Source organism: Sturnira hondurensis, unplaced genomic scaffold (genome assembly GCF_014824575.4).
Source record: "Sturnira hondurensis isolate 20B ecotype Veracruz unplaced genomic scaffold, ASM1482457v3 Scaffold0004068, whole genome shotgun sequence".
Lineage (NCBI taxonomy): Eukaryota > Metazoa > Chordata > Mammalia > Chiroptera > Phyllostomidae > Sturnira > Sturnira hondurensis.
The window spans coordinates 7,235,140-7,255,365 of record NW_028076699.1 but is presented as its reverse complement, the minus strand read 5'-3'; the positions used below and the strand labels follow the sequence as shown (position 1 = coordinate 7,255,365).

General features: G+C 39.0%; 1 protein-coding gene and 1 pseudogene across 1 annotated transcript in view; one reads left to right on the top strand and one right to left on the bottom strand.

Moving 5' to 3' along the window:
- The window catches only part of FAF1 (Fas associated factor 1), a 432,339-nt gene extending 412,424 nt beyond the window's left edge, over positions 1–19,915 (bottom strand). The window contains exon 1 of the mRNA XM_037043313.1: positions 19,429–19,915. Coding sequence (XP_036899208.1) covers positions 19,429–19,473 — 45 coding nt within the window. The 5' untranslated portion in view covers positions 19,474–19,915. The remainder of the gene's footprint in view (positions 1–19,428) is intronic.
- LOC118985069 (uncharacterized) lies at positions 10,019–10,163 on the top strand (annotated as a pseudogene).
- Positions 19,916–20,226: the final 311 nt, after the last annotated feature.

Below are 20,226 nucleotides of genomic sequence, written 5' to 3'. Positions count from 1 at the left end.
CATTTCATATAATCATGGCTTGGTGATGATGAACTCCTTTAGTTTTACCTTGTCAGGGAAGCACTTTATCTGCCCTTCCATTTTAAATGATAGCTTTGCTGGGTAGAGTAATCTAGGTTGCAGGTCCTTGCTTTTCATCATTTTAAATATTGCTTGCCAGTCCCTTCTAGCCTGTAAAGTATCTCCTGAAAAATCAGCAGACAATCTTATGGGGACTCCTTTGTAGGTAAGTCTCTGCTTTTCTCTTGATTTTAAGATTCTCTCTTTATCTTTTACCTTTGGCATTTTAATTATGATGTGTCTTGATGTGGTCCTCTGTGGGTCCAACTTGTTTGGGACACTCTGTACTTCCTAGATTTGTATGTCTATTTTCTTCACCAAACTAGGGAAATTTTCTTTCATTATTTTTTCAAATAAGTTTTCAATTTCTTGCTCTTCCACTTCTCCTCTGGCACTCCTATGACTCGAATGGTGGTACATTTGGAGATGTCCCAGAAGCACCTTATACTGTCCTCATTTTAGTAATTCTTTTTTTTTCTTGCTGTTCTGGTTGAGCTTATTTCTCCATATGTTCCAAATTATTGACTTGAATCCGGGCTTCATCCCCTCCACTATTGGTTCCCTGTATCAGAGGTATCCAACTTTTTGGTGTCTGTGCCACATTGGAAGAAGAAGAGTTGTCTTGGGCCACACATTAAATACATTGTGACATGTATTAATCTATCTTACATTCTGATGACAAAATAAGGATTCAAAAACTCCATCATAGCCCTGGCTGGTGTAGCTCAGTGGATTGAGCACGGGCCTGAGAACCACATGATCGCAGTTCGTTTCCCAGTCAGGGCACATGCCTAGGTTGCAGGCCAGTTCCCAGCAGGGGACTCATGAGAGGCAACCATACACTGATATTTCTCTCCTTCTCTCCTTCCTTTCTGCTCTAAAGATAAATAAGTAAAATCTTTTAAAAAAAAGAAAAAAAAACACCTCCATCATATCTTCCTCATATTTCAACAAGCTCAAAACTATCTAGTTTAGTTCAGCTTAATATTCAATGAGAACACACTATGTGCCAGGAGTGTGGTTGGCATTAATAATATGAAAATGAATAATATCTAGTTCCTGACTAAGAAACTCACAAATAAGACAAGTAAACAAATATTTGCAACGTAATGTGATAGGTACAATGACATAGGTATATATCAAAATTACAGTACAAAGGAGGGAGTGTCATGGAAAACTTCACAGGAGATAATGTCTTCTCAGAGTCTTGAGATAAATAGAAAACTGAGAGTAAGACAATGAAAGAACTGGCAAAGGCCATGAAACATGAAATGATGTAAGTTCAAGAAAATTACAAGCATAAAATTATCACTATAGAACAAGGAAGTATAGGCTTCACAAGGCCATATAAGGAAAAGTATAAGATATGTGGCCAAATACAATGAGCTTTGTTAGCTATGCTAATGAACTTGAACTCCATCCTATGTAAGCAATTGAATATGGGGTTCAAGCAAAGTTAGAGATAAGCAGCTTCTTTGGGAGTCAATAGCACATATATAGTGGATAGTAAAAACAAAGAAAAGATGATTATCCAAAGAGATAATGGGATAAGGTAGAAAGGAAAAGGGAATGAGGATAGATACTGATGTTATACATTAACACTTAGGAAAAATATGGGGAAAGGAGGAAGAAAAAGGAAGTGCTCATTGCAGGACATGGGGATCAATGAAGGATATTCTAAATTGAGAGAAGCTTGGTAAAATTTAAATTGGAAATAGGTTGAGAAGATGGAGCCAGTGGAAAGGAAGACGCAGAAGCCAAAGAAAATGTAAAGAAAATCTGATGTATGGCAAGTTCCTAGACAGATGACTAAGAACAGAAGAGGTATGGAAGTTAACAAAGATTTTAAAAGGTACTCTACTAGCTTGAAAAATTCAACTGATTAAATTTAGGGTGAGGGAGACAAGACTTATCTGTTCATATAGCACTTTGTTATTACCCATTAAATATGTAACAAAATTGTAAGGTGACTCCATTAATAGTAATAGAATGTACAAAGTTAGCAGAGAGGCCATTCTACCTATTCCAAACCTCTTTTGGAATATTGTATTTACTACCCAGCTTCTCCTTTAAAGTCTGCCATCAAGAAGTACAGTGATCCCTCACAGATCACGGGAGTTACGTTACAGAGACCCCCACGACAGGTGAAAACCCACGAAATAGCGGTGTTATATTTATTATTTATATATTTTTAAGGCTTTATAAACCCTTCCCACACTCCTATAAACTTTTCCCACTCTCTTATTAACCTTTCCCACACTCTTATAAACACTTCATATGCTCTTAAACACTTTCTATACTCTTAAACCTACGTAATTTTAACAACATATAAAATTCTATATGGGTACAGTATACTGCAAAATCCCGCGATATAGAGAAAACTCCATGATACAGAATTAGATATATATTTTTTAAACCCACAATACAGTGAAGCTGCAATAAGTGAACCATGATATAGCAAAGGATGACTGTAAATACATCCAGAGGAATGCAAGCAAGTGATAAAAGTGGTGAAAAGAATTTGAAGATTAGGGCTACTAGGTAAGAGTTAATGGTATCATACTTGCCTTCATATGGTGAGAAAAAAATTCTATATAGGTCTACAGTAAATCAATGTTACAAAGAGGTAAACTTTCATTAGCTATAATAGCTGACTTATGAAGTAGTGCTCTCCCAATTATCTAGTATAATGACTGTTAGAGAGTAGGTATTCAATAAATTTTTGTCAAGTAATACATATTTCTCTGTATTCCTCACATCTTCACATCACAACACATGTGAAGTCATTTAATTATCTGTTGAACAAAGGAAGGTCTGGTATACTCTCAGTACATGCTCACAGATATAAGCAGTAAGAATTAAAGACACTGTTAATGTATCAAGAGCCATTACTAATATCAAAACACCATGATAGTCCCACCTTTTTTTTTTTCATTTATCTGACCACAGTACCAACCAATGAGAGGTATTTCTGAGTAAATGCCTTGTTGGGCAAGCTCAGAGGATCCTATCTGGGATTACTAAAGCAATGGTGGAAAAGCAACCTAGATCCATGATTCTACAGTTTCATACTTTCCCTGTGGGTAAGAAATAGCTGTAACTGTGAGATGTACTCTGGCCAGCAGGAAGTTCCTTGCAGTTATCTTCATGAAGGTCTCATAAAAACTCAGGAAGACTCCATTTAGAACTCAGTTCTAGAGCCAACTATGTATGTCACCACAGCCCTTTCATGAAAGGATGACTTTGTATCCATACTAAAGTCAGGATACCTTCAGGACCCATCTTCTAGAAATGCCAAAGCTCTTATGTAATCTCTCTCTCTTTCTCTCTCTCTCTCTCTCTCTCTCACACACACACACACACACACACACACAGTATTCACAGGTTTTTTTTTCAAAGGTAAAGAAATTAAAATCTCCCTGGATGGTGTGACTCAGTGAACCGAGTCCTGGCCTGTGAACCAAAGGGTCACCAGTTCAAGTCCCAGTCAGAGCACATGCCTAGGTTTCGAGCCAAACCCCAGTAGGGGACACTCAAGAAGCAACCACACATTGATATTTCTCTGCTTCTCTTCCTCTCTCCCTCCCTCTCTCTAAAATTAAGTAAATAAAAGAAACAAACAGAGAAAGAGAAAGGGACGGGGAAGGGAAGGGAGGGGGAAGGGAGGGGGAAGGGAGGGGGAAGGGAGGGGAAGGGAGGGGAAGGGAGGGGAAGGGAGGGGAAGGGAGGGGAAGGGAGGGGAAGGGAGGGGAAAAAGAAGGGAAAGGAAGGGAAGGGAAGGGAAAGAAAGAGAAGGAAAAAAGAAGGGGAAGGAGAAGGGGAAAGAAATTAAAATCCTGCCCTGGCTGGTGTGGCTCCGTGGATTGAGCACTGGCTTGAGAACCAAAGGGCTTCCAGTTGGATTCCTAGCCAGGACACATGCCTGGGTTGTGGGCCATGTCCCCAGCTGGGGGTGCACAAGAAGCAATCACACACTGACGTTTCTCTCCCTCTCTTTCTCCCACTGTTTCTCTAAAAAAAAATTTAAATTTTTTCAGAAAAAGGAAATTAAAATCCTACAGCAGCCATGCCAGGAAAACATGTGACTTTTTCTTAGCATAGTAATACTTTGATCTTAGCAAATTAAGTTATTCCTGAATTATAAGGAGGATTGATGATCTAGTGAAATCTTTAATCTTAATAAAAAACATACTTTATTTTGGTATAATCCACATTTTAACTTTACATACTCTCCACACACATTTAAGGGGAAAGATTCATAACTTACAAAGCATTTCTGTTCTTAAAATAAAGTCATAGGTAAACATCATTATGCCCTGCTGTTCTGCTGGGACAATACAGGCAGAATAAAAAGTACAAAGTCACTGCAAAAAAAACATTATAACAATACATACATAAAACTATACATCATCTAACTGGACTCTCTTTTTGCCTAATACATTTTTTGTACCATTTTAGGTTTCTGATTTTGTTTCAATATTGGTTTTGAAAAAGTTATTAATACCTCTTTGCCAAAACACTTGCCTTTAGTTATTCAAATTTAGAACATGAAGTTAAATCTTAAAACATTTCTACTTATTATCTGGGCTAGAAAATTGATTAATTATAGGAAACTTTTATTCTAAGACTACAGCTAAGACTTTTTATAAATACTAAAATTTAACTAGTAAACTACTCTAAATTTTCCAGTGAGAATACAGACAAAAATTTACCAACCATTTTGGTAAATTTTACCAAGATTTACCATAGCATTTTGGTATGGTAAATTTGGTGTGCTGTGATACCATAACATTACTATGATTGCAGTTGTTAATTCCTTATAATAGTCTCATCATCACTCTTCTAAAGTCCATTAGAACATGAAGATATTATACTAATGGTTAAAATTTCCCTAGGTCACTTTTCCTCTGGCAAAACATCTTTTTTTACTTATGAAAATTTTCAAGCATATACTAGAGTAGACATAGTAGTACAATGAACAGCCATGAACACGACACCCCCTTCAACAATCACCAAGTTATAGCCCATCTTGTTTCACTCCCCATCAACCTCAAACCCAAACCCCTTCCAGGCTGTTCTGAAGTAAATTTCCAATATCATATCACTTCACCCATAAATACTTCAGTATATATCTCTAAAAGATAAAGACTCTATTTAAAAAATCAGAAGTCTGCCCTGTCTGGTGTGGCTCAGTGGATTGAGCGCCAGACTGTAAAGCAAAGGGTGGTTGGTTCAATTCCCAGTCAGGGCACATGCCTGGGTTGAGGACCAGGTCCCCAGGGGGGGGCACATGAGAGGCAACCACACATTGACATTTCTCTCCCCTCTTTCTCCTTCCCTTACTCTCTAAAAATAAATAAAAATCTTTAAAAAAATAAAAATATAAAAAACAGAAGTCAATAGATTATTACACTTAAAAAACGTGACTATTTAATTTTATTAAAAATCCAGTCAGCTTGGCAAAATATTTCTTACTATGTTATTTTAAAGTAATCACTAAGTAATATTTCCCTCTAAAATACAATGTGGTTTAAAACAAACTCCATATCAAAACTTTGAGCCAGTTGCCTTAGCTGGAACCAATTCTACTATTTTGCCAGAGCATCATTACTTCTGCTTCAAGCCCCACTACTAGAACCTTAGTAATATACCGAAAACTGACAGTACTCCCAGAAAAGGGAGACAAAATTACTTAGCATGATATGGATTTATAACCACAAAATACTTTATCGATACTGATAAAGTTAAAAGTGAATTTAAAAAAATACCAGTGACAGGATAATCTCTTACTGAAGTACTAAATAATCCCAACAGCAATCATTACCACATACAGCTTCATAAGTCAATGAATCCCAGTTTTTTCTTCTTTTGATCCTTCTACTAGTCTCTATAAATCCAAGGACACTAGGAGATCTTTATTTTGTGTGTGCGTGTGTGTGTGTGTTTCACAAAGCTACAATACGATGAAGGAATAAAAAAAGGAAAAACTGGACGCAGCTTTGATTTGTTTTTTAAAAGCTAACCTTATAAAGTACAGTGCTTACTTTTTTTTTTCAACTACTGGAGTCATAATGATAAAGGAAAGGAATAATATTTACCCCCATAGGAGGAGGGGAGGAATGAACCAAAGAAAAGTAAGTCACATCCCTACAATTTCTTTGAAATTTCACTGTCTATTTCAAATTCATGCAAAATTTTTAAATTTTGATAATTGTTTGATTTAAAAACAATTATGTAATTGTTTTAATTTTAAAACAATTCTTTTAATTTAAAAAATCACATAATTCTTTCTAAGCATCTTTCAAATTGGTGCTATAAGAAGATGTGCCTCTTTACTGGGTAGTTTTGTTTTGTTTTGTTTTTCTTTAAAGATTTATTTATTTGTTTATCTTTAGAGGGGAAGGGAAGGAGAGAAATATCAATGTATGGTTGCCTCTCGTGAGTCCCCTGCTGGGAACTGGCCTGCAACCCAGGCATGTGCCCTGACTGGGAATTGAACCGCGATCATGTGGTTCTCAGGCCAGCGCTCAATCCACTGAGCTACACCAGCCAGGGCTTGAGTGAGTACTCACTAGCATACCTGTTTGAGAAATGTGGATATATAAGACTGTAAACTTGACTTTGGAGTAGAGCAGACCTGAGTGCCAAACCCAGCCCTGTAACGACTGACTGACTGACTACCTGTCATTAGATAATTACTTAACCTATTTACACATCCACTTTTTCATATTTCAAATGGGAATAATAACAATGGCTCTCAAAGATTAGACAGTACATACTGACTAGGCTTCAGTGTGGTTCTGAAAGACAAAGAATATTAACATCTTTTCCTTCCCCAAACTTTCTGGGCTCTAAAGTATTCCCTCCCCAGGTGTTGAGATTGTTACTCTCCCCTCCACTGCCACCGAATCATTACGTCTCCTTCTAGTAGCTATAATATAATTTCATCTTTTTTCCAATCATCATCTCCTACTCACACTCAGGCCTTTTATATGGAAATGTAAGATACAAGAGGGTCAAGGGAATTTTATAGAACCTACAGAAACCTATTTATGATCCCTACTGACCCACAAGGGCCACTACAGCAGGGCGGGGTGGGGAGGGGACTAAGCAAGCAGTGTACTCAACCAGGTAATCATTATCCTTATGACCTAGGACTATATCAACCCAACAAGAAAATCCAGATGGTAGAACCAGAATTAAGTTTGAATCCCCTGGGCCACCTTTTGGAGAGCTGCCACACAGAAGGTTTACCAACCTAGTAGCCTTGGGTTGCTGCTGATAAGGGGAAAAAAAAACCCATCATGCCCAGGAATGGTCAGAATGGAATCTTGAATTGTCAGAATAAGGCTATATAACTTTCTACCCCTTCTGTCCTGATCACTACCCAGGAAATGGCCAGGATGATATGATCCCTTTTCTGGGGATAGGGGGCATTCAGTGACCAAACTGACTTACTAAGGAGGAAGCTGTTCCAACATTCAACATTCAACAGTCATCCACATACCCAATGCCTATGGACAGTAAGAAACATGGAAGGTCCCTCAAATATCTTGACTATCAGCTTATTGTTGAGTGGCTTTTACAATGAAAAGTTCACCATCATCAGACTGCAAATAGTCCAGAAAACCTGAAAGCATAACAGAGATTAGTTTCAAGGGCCACAACAGTGTGGCCAGTCGCCCAACTAGGCTAGAACACCAACACCATAAGCAGAAAAAGTGTCAACAACAGTGAAGCACCACCGACACCTCTAAGTGGGAGGTGAGAGGTTCAACATAGTCAATTTGCTAAAAGCAGGCAGGGACCAAATCCCATGGAAAGTGGCTTCTCTCATTATATGACAAACAGATCAACTTCTGGCAGGAGTTACAAGTCTGGCATGCAGTAGTACTGTCTGCATCAGAAAAATAAATTCCTTTGCACAGTTGATGATAGTTGATGTGACATCACATCTGATACAATGATAGATCCAGACAAGAATAATGGCTCTAGGCAGTGCAGGCTCAATCAAAGGTCTGATTCCCATGACATTCAGGAAAGAACAGGCCCTTACTGTGGGCATCTACATGAGTGATCCAGGCATTCTGACCAGCAACTATAATTTGTTCCACAGTTCACAGCTTCAAGGAGAACTGTCTTTAATCTGCCACTCTACAGTTTCCAAGTGGCAGACCAAATAGCTAGGCCACTGGCAATAGACCAAGGGTCAGCAGAAATACAAGTTTCATGAAAGAGAGTAATGGCCAGAACTGTAAGAACAGCCTTGACTTCTGTCCACAAAACAGGGCAACCACATCCATTATCAGACTGTATAGGTGGTGCAGAGGCTGAGCAAGCCCAGAAGACAAGGAGATACAATCAGTTTCATTCTGCCTGAACCACTAACATACCAGGTGCAGGTTTCAGGAAAACTCTATGAACTGAGGACCCTATAGAGTCGGTTGCTTTGCTTCAAACAATGAAGCACTAGGAAATAAAGCTTCCTCTAAAGGAGAGGTTGAGCCATAAGACATTTTGCACCCCCATCTTCTCATTTCAGACAAAGCAGTAAAAATTCTAATGAAGCCCTGACTGGTGTAGCTCAGTGGATTGAGCGCTGGCCTGCGAACCACACGATCGCGGTTCAATTCCCAGTCAGGGCACATGCCTGGGTTGCAGGCCAGTTCCCAGCAGGGGACTCATGAGAGGCAACCATACATTGATGTTTCTCTCCTTCTGTCCTTCCTTTCCTCTCTAAAGATAAATAAATAAAATCTTTTTTGAAAAAAAGGGACATCCTAAAAATATAATAGAAAAAAAATTTAATTTTTAATTCTAATGAAATTTAAAAAAATTTTTAATTCTAATGAAAACAACTTTGATTTCTTCCAACAAGAGACTGCAAATTTGCCTTCTTTCACACCTAACTGTAAGTGTACAAATGTAAGTGTTGTCTGAACAGAGGCAGAAACTCTTGCCTAGCCAAGACAAATCTTAGCACTTACTAATTCTACCTGTTACAGTGAGTGGAGTCTCTGACAGATAGATTCATTGGGGACAGGGGGCGGGGGGTGGAAACCCTACCAGAGAGAATATTTGAGAGTTAGCAACAATCAGAGGAATGTTTAGGCAAATGCCTTTCAAACTACTTCTTGGTCCTCAGTCTGCAACCACCTCCCTAATCCTCGTCATTAACAGGCAATAAAGTAGAGAGAACTACTTAACAATTTGTTCAACATTTTGCTACCAATTCCCATAGACTTTCCCCAAATTCTGTTAACCAGCCAGTGTGACCCTCACCCTTCCTTTCAAAAAGTCATCTGTCAACATTCCATCCTTGTTGCCAAAACTATTAAGAGCAAAGAAGGATTTGAGATTTTACCACACTTGCAAGCTAACAAGTTAGCCTGCCAATTTCATGGATGCTGGCCAAAGACCTAGCCTCCTGGGTTGGAGAAAATGAACTTTATGACTCATGGCAATATCTGTAGTCAGAACAAAAGCATTTTCTTATGCAGTTCCCCAGTCCCATTTCCCACAGGGCAACACAAAGTAGGCCAACTGACACCTGCACATGCAGTGGGCTGCATTACAGAAGAGAAGCCCAGAGCCCAGGGAACCCAAATCTTTTAAAGGGAATACTATGAGATGCTCTGCCTGTGGAGTAGCCATCTTTCTGTCCCACTGCATCACTGATAAACTCATTTTCAATTTAAACTCTAAAAAAAAAAAAAAAATACTACTCATGCTCCTTTGCTCCAAAGGGAGACAATATCACTATCCTCCAAGGCTACACAAACATCCTTGAACAAATAGAAACAAAGGCAGTCAGTGCTTCTGCTCACGAGGCATGGAGGGAGAAACCAGGGAAAATCCATTGTATCACTGGATCCCAACACAGGGCCACTGCAGAATTTAGATGTTAAGAGTCTAGCACAGTAGCCGACACATACAAAGCAATCAAAAGCTATTTGCTAGCCCCTGGCAATGGGCAAGGAGACACCTGATTGGTGGTATTGCTCTTATATCAGTCAGGGGCAAAGTAGATGCACAGTTCTTAGTTCATCCTAGCTTGATACCTACGTTGGTGGCCAGAGCTGTTTCATGCCTGGAGCAAATAAATAAACAAATAAATAAATAAATGCTAATGTTATTATTCCTCCTCCATGGTGGAACTTTTTTTTTAAGTCAATTTTAGTTGTATCCTTTGGTATGTAGTTAAAGTGAAGTGGAGACACAAGTCCCCTTATGCTCCCCTCCCTCCAGCAATCACCACATGGTTGTCCATGTCCATGAGGACAGATGCACAGATGGAAAATAGGATGACAGATGCAGGGTTAGTGAGGGGTGGAGAGACTGAGGAGGAAGGACTCATGGACATGGACAACAGTTTGGTGACAGCTGGGGGGGGGAGTAAACAAGGAAAATGGGGATAGACTCACAAGTGAGCATTTTAATTCTAGGTTCCATGGGGGAGGAAGAGGGTGGTGAGCCTCAAGGGCACAGAGACAAAGCTTTCCTGTCACTAACATTTCTGTTACAGCTCAATCATTAAAGAATCCAAGGAACCAGGGTAAATTGCAGAGAGGGAAAACAACAACAAAAAAAAGTGACTGAAACCTAACTCTAAAGCCATTAATAATGGTGCATATAACCTGCAAACTTTCTGCTTTGCTTTATCACAACTTAACATCTCATCCTTTCTATCTTAATTATTCCTCTATAAACACAAACAAATAGAAAAAGGCAGGTACAATTATTCTAATTTTGCCATATTCCTTCTATAACAAACTATAGAAATGATCCCTGAAAGTACAGTCTTATACTACTCCTTCTATAAATGGGTCACTTTGAAGTTATAACCCCCAATTCAATAAAAGTCCAATTTTTTTCTCAATGACAGATTTTATTATTGAAAATCATATGTCAGCAAAGGATGCCTGCAAATAGATGCCTAAAAATACATTAAAATTTATAATTCTACTCTATATATTTGTACCATACCATAATATTCTTTCAAAAAAATTCACTGGGGCGCTGGCTGGTGTGTTTCAGTGGATTGAGGGTCAGCCTAAGAACCAAAGGATTGCTGGTTCAATTCCCTGTCAGGGCACATGCTTAGGTTGCAGGCCAGTTCCCCAGTTGGGGGGGAGCAAGAGGCAACTGGTCAATGTTTCTCCCACACATCAATTTTTCTCTTCCTCTTTCTTCCTCCCTTTCCTCTCTCTAAAAATAAATAAAATACTTAGTCCTGGCACATGTGGCTCAGTGGATTGAGTGCTGTCCTGTGAACCAAAGGGTTTCCAGTTCAATTCCCAGTCAGGGCACATGCCTGGGTTGCAGGCCAGGTCCCCAGTGGGGGGCATGTGACAGACAACCACATGTTGATGTTTCTCTCCCTCTCTTTCTCCCTCCCTTTCCCTCTCTCTAAAAATAAATAAATTAAATATAAAAAATAAAATAAAAATAAATAAAATCTTAAAAAAAAAAAAAAAAAAACACTGAGTACCTCTTACTAGATACTATAGGAACAGATGGTTAAGGCCCAGGCCGTTGTTCACTCAAAAAGTTGACCATAGGGGAAAGAAACATCTGAAGTGATTGTTGACAATCTGACATAAGACTCAAATGAAGAGAAACTCCATGAGATACATAAGAAATGACTAGCCCTACTGGACGCAGATTATAAGCAAATGGTAGGAGATGGATTTTGAAGGCTAAATAGGTTTCCAAGGGACATAAAAAACAGGGGAGAGGTTTCAAAGACATGGAATCATGAAATAGCATATTCTACTGTGAGCATATTTGTTTACACACTGGAATATTTGATTGTCCTAAGTCATAAAAATGGAACAGTATGTAAGATCACAAAAATCAAAGAATCATAGGAATGGATGTAACTTCAAAAGTCATCTAGATCAGCCGTTCTCAAGTACAGTCCTTGGATCAGAAGTATCAGCATGACCTGAGTCCTGGAAAAAATGCAAATTTGCAGGCTCCTCCCAAGATCCACTGAAACAGAAACTCTGGGGTGGGCATCCAACAACAGGTAGTTTAACAAGTCCAGGTTCTTCTTATGCAAGCTATAGTTTGAGAACCACTGATTTAGATCTACTTTTTTCAGCACTACTGATATTTGAGGGTAGACAATTCTTCACATTGGGAGGATATTTTGTGCATTACAGAATGTTTAGTAGGATCCCTGGCCTCTACCCACTACATGCCGGTAGCAACCCCCAGCTATAACAACCAAAAATTCTACAGACGGTGCCTAACAGCCCCTGGAGAATAGGAATCACCCACAGTTTAAAACCACTGATCTCAATCAGGGATTAGCAAACTTTCCTATAAGGAGTAGGGAAAGTATTTTAACCTTTATAGGCCATGCAATCAACTGCTAACCTCTAATATGCATGACTGTCTTCCAACAAAACTTTATTAACAAAAACAGATGGTGATTTGGCCCTCATGATGTAGTTTGCTGAATCCTAATCTAGATCAATTACCTAAATTATAAATGAACGCCCTCAACCCCACTGCTACAAAGAGATTGTCCAGACTCTATTTGAATACCTGATCTAGTCCAGTCTTCTGCTTTTGGATAGATATAACTCTGGACAGACCTCGATTTTATAGAATGAATACGTGATACCTGGAAAGGATGAATGACTTTCTCAAAGAACCACAGCCAAAAAAAATAAAAAAAAAAAAAAGCAAAGCAAAAAGCCAGAAAAAAACTAGAGCTCTTGTCTGCCTAAGTGCAACATTCTAACAAATGCCTCCTGAAGAGTTGTAACCATAGGATGTTTACAGTATTCTATATAACCATGTAATTCTCTGAGGCATGCAAATGTTCTAGTACTTTGTAGTTACTAAAACCTGGAAAGAAAAGGTTTCTTCAGGGGTGTGGGTGGGAGATAACCTTATCCTAAAGGCCCAGACGGTAAATATTTTAGGCTTGCGGGCCACAAAGTCTGTCTCAACTTCTCTCCTCTGTCACTGCACCAAGAAAGCAGTCAAAAACAATAGGTAAATGAATGGGTGTGGCTGTGTCCCAATAAAACTTTATGTACAAAAACAGCAGCCAGTTTAGAGGTGATAATTTCCTGAGTCCGTAAAATCAGCTGGGCAAACAACAGGCATCAACCCAACCACACTTAAGAAATCTGAAGACTCTGACAACCTTTGAGCTTAGAAACATGTCACTAGACTGGAATGAATAATAGAATAGGAAGGACCAGACAAAGTGCCAGCCCCTCCCTTCCTTACTCTATCTGTCCCTCTGTCTGTCCCTCCCTCCCTCCCTCCTTTCCTTCCTTCCTCATAGTGTGTCTGCTACATGCCAGGCACTGTTAATTTATTTTATATGTTTTATCATTTAGAGAAATTTCTGCCTGGTAGTTCTGTTTTCCTCTAAAATGCCACTCTTCTGTGTATCTGGATAAAATCTTTAAAACCAATGATCATGGACAAGTCATTTGCTTCTTCCGGGTCTCAACTTCCACAAAAGGAAAAATGAAAAGCTGGAAATAGATCATCTCTGAAGTACTCTGAAGAAAACAACCACGTACCTTAAAATTGTCAAAAATGAAAATAACAGCTAACATGTAGTGAACACTTTTTATGTCAGATACCTGTTCTAATTAATTTACACCAGGGGTGTCAAACTCATTTTCACCAGAGGCCACATCAGCCTTGGGGTTGCCTTCAACAGGAGTAGTTAGTTACACTTATACAGTCCTAAAATTATTTTGGCTATTTGAAAGCAACTGCAAAAATGAGTTTGACACCCCTGCTTTACACAGATTAACTCTTTTTTCACACTCATTTTCAGTTTCAGGGAAACTGAGGCAAACACGTGTGAAGTGACTGGTCAGAGATCAGATGAATGAGCGGCACAGCTGCGATTCAAATCCAAGTGAACTGATTTCAAAGTCCATGTTCTTAACTACTAATTACTGAACTTCATTCTGCATGACAAAACCTTGTTTCTTCCCCAATGACCAACAACCCCAAACTAAAACAATATAACTTGTCCCTCTAATAAGTAAAAAGAGGACACTGAATAAAGAAAGGACGGTAACAAGACTACTTTTGGCACTAAATCTGCACAAAGTAACCTCCCCATAAATGTTTATGATGTTCCATGAATACTTAATTTAGTCCCTAATCCACAATATCTCAAAAGATACCTATCCTTTTGGATTGATACTATTTCTACTTGCAAAATCTGATACCCTCTTTTGTAAAAGGTATCTTGTCTACAGCCATACCACCCTACATGCACCCGATCATCTGTAATAGGTATCTCCTTGTGTAAACCAAAAAAGAAAGAAGAGGGATTTACAGCTTCGTCAAGAAGAAAAAAATGTTATGAAGGAGCAGAGAGTTACCAGTAGTGTCATGAAAGAGTCCATGTTTCAAAGAGGAGTGGATAAGCACATGAAAACCTAAAAGCCCCACAGTGATAATTCCAATATATGAAAATATATAAAGCAATTTAGGCAGCAAAGGTATTACCAATTGGAAAGCCCAGAAGGAGAAAACAAAAGCACAACTGTGTTGACCAGGAAATATAACTGAAAGTAACATAAAAACCAATGTCAAATTAGAAAAGAAATTAAAGGGACTCTTAATCACGACCACTGAACTAGATTCAAAATGAATACTTTCTAGCAACACAGATAAGGTTTTGTTCCTGAAAAAGTATGAAAGAAAACAGCACTAATAAGAGCTGTTCTTTTTTTTACTTCACTTAAGTAGTGTTTCGATCTATGTCTTTACATTATCAGTACAAGAAACACAAATAAAAAAATATGAAACCGGTATTTAGACTAACCTAAATGGCTACACCACTCTTTTTTGTTCCCAGATAAACCATGTTATAAAAATGTTATCTTAGAGGAAAAAGAAATTAGCCTGACAGTTGTGGCCTGGTAGCTTGGCTGGTTTTAGCACTGTCCTAGCACACCAAGGTTGCAGGTTTGATCCCCAGTCAAACACCTATGTGCCCAGTCAGAGCACGTATAAGAATCAACCAATGAGTGCATAAATAAGTGGAACAACAAATTGATGTCTATCTGTGTGTCTCTCTCTTTAAAATAAATAAATTTTTAAACAAGGAAATTAACATGGCATTAACTCAAAGGGGGGAGCCTCATTTTTAGTTCATCTGGACCCAAAGTTAAGAGGTAACTACTGAAATGATCTGATAGCAACCACAATTCTATTTGGATAACCATTTTTGCATCGGTAAACAAACCAAATGCAGTCTCAAAAGCTAGTCTGATCAAATGATTTTTGTTCTACATTTAACCTAAAAAAAAAAGTTAAAAGAATTCTCAATTACAAAAAGAATAAGATTTGGAACTTTCACGTGAATGCATCTCTGTTATAAAAAGACATTAAGAAAGAAAAAATATCTCATGATTCATCAATGCCTGCCAGTTGTCTAAACCCAGGAAATTCCTTTAACACCCCCTCCTGGCTGTGGCCAGCCAAAACTGTAGGTGTACTAGTCTATTCATTCCTTTACCAGCAACATACTATACTAACACTATTATATTTAAAGCTGATTTTTATTAGACTATTCCAAGTTCTAAACTCACTCAGAGTTAAATTTACAAATAATTGACTAAATAGGATGCTGTCATTCTCTGCATTCAAAATTTTGGGGGTGCAGCTGCTGTGAAAAACACTGTGGCAGTTCCTCAAAAAAATCAAAAGTAAAAATACCATATGATCCAGTAATTCCACTTTCAGGTATATATCCAAAAGAACTGAAAGAAGGGACTCAAACAGATATTTGTACACCACGCTCATAACTTCATCAATAACTCACAACAGCCAAAACATGGGGAAAAGTGTCCATTAGCAGATAAATGGATAAACAAAATATGGCATATATACATACAATGTAATATTATCACATATGTATATACACCAGCCTTCAAAGGGAAATTTTGACACATGCTACAACATGGATGAACACTGGAGACATTATGCTAAGCGAAATAAGCCAGTCACAAAAGGGCAGGCACTATACAATTCCACTTATATGAGTTACCTAAGTATTCACATTCACAGAGACAGAGAGTAGAATGATGGTTGCCAGGGGCTGGAACGGGGAGAGAGTGAGAAATTTCCATTTAATAGGTACAGAGTTACAGTCCTTCAAGACAAAGAGTTCTGGAGGTGGATAGTGGTTATGGTTGCCCAAAGTGAATAAATTTAATGTCACTAAACAGGACACTTAAAAGTGGTTAAGATGGCAAAGTAAATATCATGTGTATTTCACCATAATGTAAATTTTGTTTTAATTGGGAGCTGTTTTTATTTGGGGAAAAAAATCTTTTTAGAGGACAATTTGGAATATATTTGCTTTGTAATGAGTTCACTCATCTACAAAGTCCCAAATCTATCCCATTAAGTTTCAGCTGTAATCTTCCATCCACTTATAAGGAACCAGGTTTTATTTATTTTTATATATGTATAAATAAACATATATGTGTGCATAATTACAGTAAAGACTTGGAATCTGGATACATGAATGATACTGGTTTCTCCCATAACTGAGCGAACCAATTTCCCCACCCAAACGCGAACATAGTAAAATTACGTCCTATTTACCTCACATGATGGTTATCCACTCCTCCACTGATTTCAACAGAAATACCTTCTCTATTGAGTTGAAATAGTTAAAGGCAACACAAAAATCCTTCTTAAAAGTTTCTTCCATATTTAGACACTGAATTTATAAGAATCTATCATCCAGCAATAATCAAAACCTAAAACTTTATTTTTAAAATCTAATCACATTTAAAAATCATGTCCCTATTTTTAAAGGATAAACTGAGCTCTCAAAACTATTTTTAAATTTCATAATCATACAAAGTAAATAGAATATAATTTCACTATGTTCACTTTTGAGTGGGAAACTTATCTACCCAGTTATAGAAGAAACCAGTATCATCCAAGTATCCACATTCCAAGTCTTCAGCTGCGATCTTTAACACAAATTACCTGGTTCTACTCTGGGTGGTGTGGCTCAGTGGATTAAGTGCTGGCCTCTGAACCAAAAGGTTGCCAGTGTGATTCCCAGTCAGGGCACATGCCTAGGTTATGGGCCAGGTCCCTGGTTGGGGCATGCAAGAGGCACCTGATCTATGTATCTCTCACATATCAATGTTTCTCTCCCTCTCTTTATCCCTCCCTTTCCTTCTCTAAAAATAAATAAATAAAAGCTTTAATGAATAAATACATACATACATTATCTGGTTCTGATAACTGGATAAATGCTAAATTTAAAAGTTAATCCTATAAAAATCTTGTATAATATTTAAAAAATAGAAAAAACAGTCCATTTTAAAACTAAGTCCACAAGAGCAAACTGATCTGGAATCATTTGTAAGAGAAATACAACGTTCCTAAACACAGAAAAAAGGCTAATGTACATAAGATGTATATAGTTTTCTAAGTAATTGTTTATTCTACCATAACATTTTCTTACCTATTTAACAATATGAAATTAGCTCAACCATTCAGCAAACAATTATTCCCTGCCAATGCTTTTTTCCATTTTGTAAATAATTACTCACAAACTGCCATTGGTTTGAAGAGAAAAACTTTAATTACAGTGTATTAATGTGATCAAAATGCTTGCCCAATTAAGTCTCAGCTGTAATCTAAGGTTTCTCAGCTGTAATCCCAATGCTTACCAGAAAAATCTTACTTTGCCTGTAAGTACAAGAATCCAAAATTTCCTGTCCTTGGCCAATAAGGTTCACAATATGCATAAGACTGATAGTTGTCAAAAGTAAGAAGAGATCAAGCAAACAAAACAATAACAGCAACAAAAAGAAATAAAAGAAAAAAACTTAAGCAAAAGAAAAAAAGAGAGTAAGTCATTACAAGTTATTAGAGGAAGTAAAAAGTTTGGGGAAATCAAAACAGTCATAATTACCTTGAAGCTTTTAATGAGGTAAAGCACAATTTTTCTCACTTTCTAAAGCCATTCCTATCAGAGCATAAACATTTTGTAATAGGACAAAACTGCTCCTGGAAATATAAAGTCCTTTTTTTCAAACAACTGAATTTCACATTAGATAAACAACTGCATTGGAGGGGGAGAAAGGATGATGAAAAGATTTAGACAAGCAAAAATATCTCGGGCTAATCCTAATCCTACAAAACACTAAAATCTTGTGGTCAACTTAATTTGAGAAAACTTCTTTCTGAGTTTGGAAGTTACAATATAATCAAATGCGGATTTGTGCATACTCCTAATAACAAATACTACTGGGTAATCGAAAGGGAAAACTCTGGAAATGGACATCAGAATATTAAGCTGAGAAAAAGGGAACTTAAAAAAAGTAGTCAAAGAATCAATGAGGAAGAAAAGCTCATCAAAATCTGAATAAGGAAAAACATTACCTAAAATGCCAGTGTTACACCATGTGCAACGGTGACAGTGTTAAAGAGGGAAAAGTCTGCCTGTACATAACAGGCAGACTTCTAACTTAATGCCAAAATGAATGGTTAAAAAGATCTAACTACAATATTTTCACCAAACTCAAAAGACCAAAGGTGGTGTTCACAGGGTATTGATTCTAACTCCAAGTCTTTCATAATACATACAGCTCTACTTTCAAAAGGCCTCCCCTTAAACATGCCAGTGTTACTATCCTTTAAATTACTGGCGGAGAAAGGACAACACCCAAGCAATTCAAAGCTGTAGGAAAAGAGAATCTGCAAATTTGAATAACTTATTAAGTTTGTAAATTCACTGCAAAGATACTATAGTATATATAATTTATTTGACTCCTGCTAATCTTCCTAACCTCCAAAGATTCCAATAAAGCATCAAAGTCTCAAATGTTTATTTCTTCTTGAAACCGACCAGGATGCCCCGCTACCCTCACCACCTCCTCTTCACCATCCTTTTTTACTCTCTCTTAAGTACAATACTCGCACAACATCCCAAACTCCATACCCATGCTGGCTGCACACCATACTCCATACAACACACTCTCATGGAAGAACTCAAACTCCTGACCCAAAACACCCCATAATTAAAAGCCCCAATTCTACACATGCCGCATATGATACAGGAAACACTACACAGTCCACATTCATAACCCAATTACCATAACACCCCTTCACCCTACAAGTCCCATTCAAGCCGTACCTAACACATTTTACACTCATACAACATACACAACCTATGAATTACACATCCCCCGTGGCTCAACACACACACCCAAGCCACCTACTGGATAACACCCCAAACCACTGCAGTGCTCAAATAAACGCTGGGAAGAAGCCGCCCTCTGGCACCGGGAACCCACGAGGTTTGAGGTGGGAGGGGGACAGGGCCAGATACTTCACCTGAAAATCCGCCAAGATCATCTCCCGGTCCATGTTGGACGCCATGGCGGCCTCCGAGTGCCGCGGCTCCGGGAGCGAAGCGCGCACCTGGGAGGGAGACGGCGCCTCCTGCGGCCGTCTCCGCCGCCGCCGCCACCGTCCGGCGCGGAGGGGCGGGCGGGCGAGCCGGCGGGCGGGCCCGCGGGCCGGCGGGCGGGGCAGCGCGGGAGGCTAGGAGCTCATGCACTCGGTAACCTTCAGGAACCTGGGCCGCCCGCCTGCGCCCCGCGGAGACCACGCCGCCCCGACAGGGAGGTTGGTTTGGATGCAGATCCGGTCTGACTGTACCCGGCCAGGATGAGGTCAGGTCAGGTTGTGACAGCACGGATTCAGCTCCTTTCAGCCACGGCGAGACCGGCAGGGGCGGGGAAACCGAGCGAACAAGCAGGCGGGTGAACGCAGCGAACGCCTCCGCCTCCTCCTCTTCCTACCCGGCCGCCGCCTCCGCCCCTGGTTGGCTTACACCACGGCTGTCGCACATTTTGCCTGTCATCGAGGTCGCAAAACACCGCTTTGCGGCTGCCACGTGACTGCCCTTCTGTCAAGTGCTGGGCGCGCCACTACCAGGCGAGGATCCGGGCGCCGCTGGCGGAGACGCCAAATTCCATCCGCGGGAGTCCCGCAACAGGTTATTCCGGTTTGGAATTAAGCAAAGACTTCACGGTACCGCTTCCCCCTAGCTGGAGCAGGGGTCAGATTCTGTGCTCTACGTGGTTGCAGTCACGCACATACATTTCAAGCCTCAAACCAACTCAACGC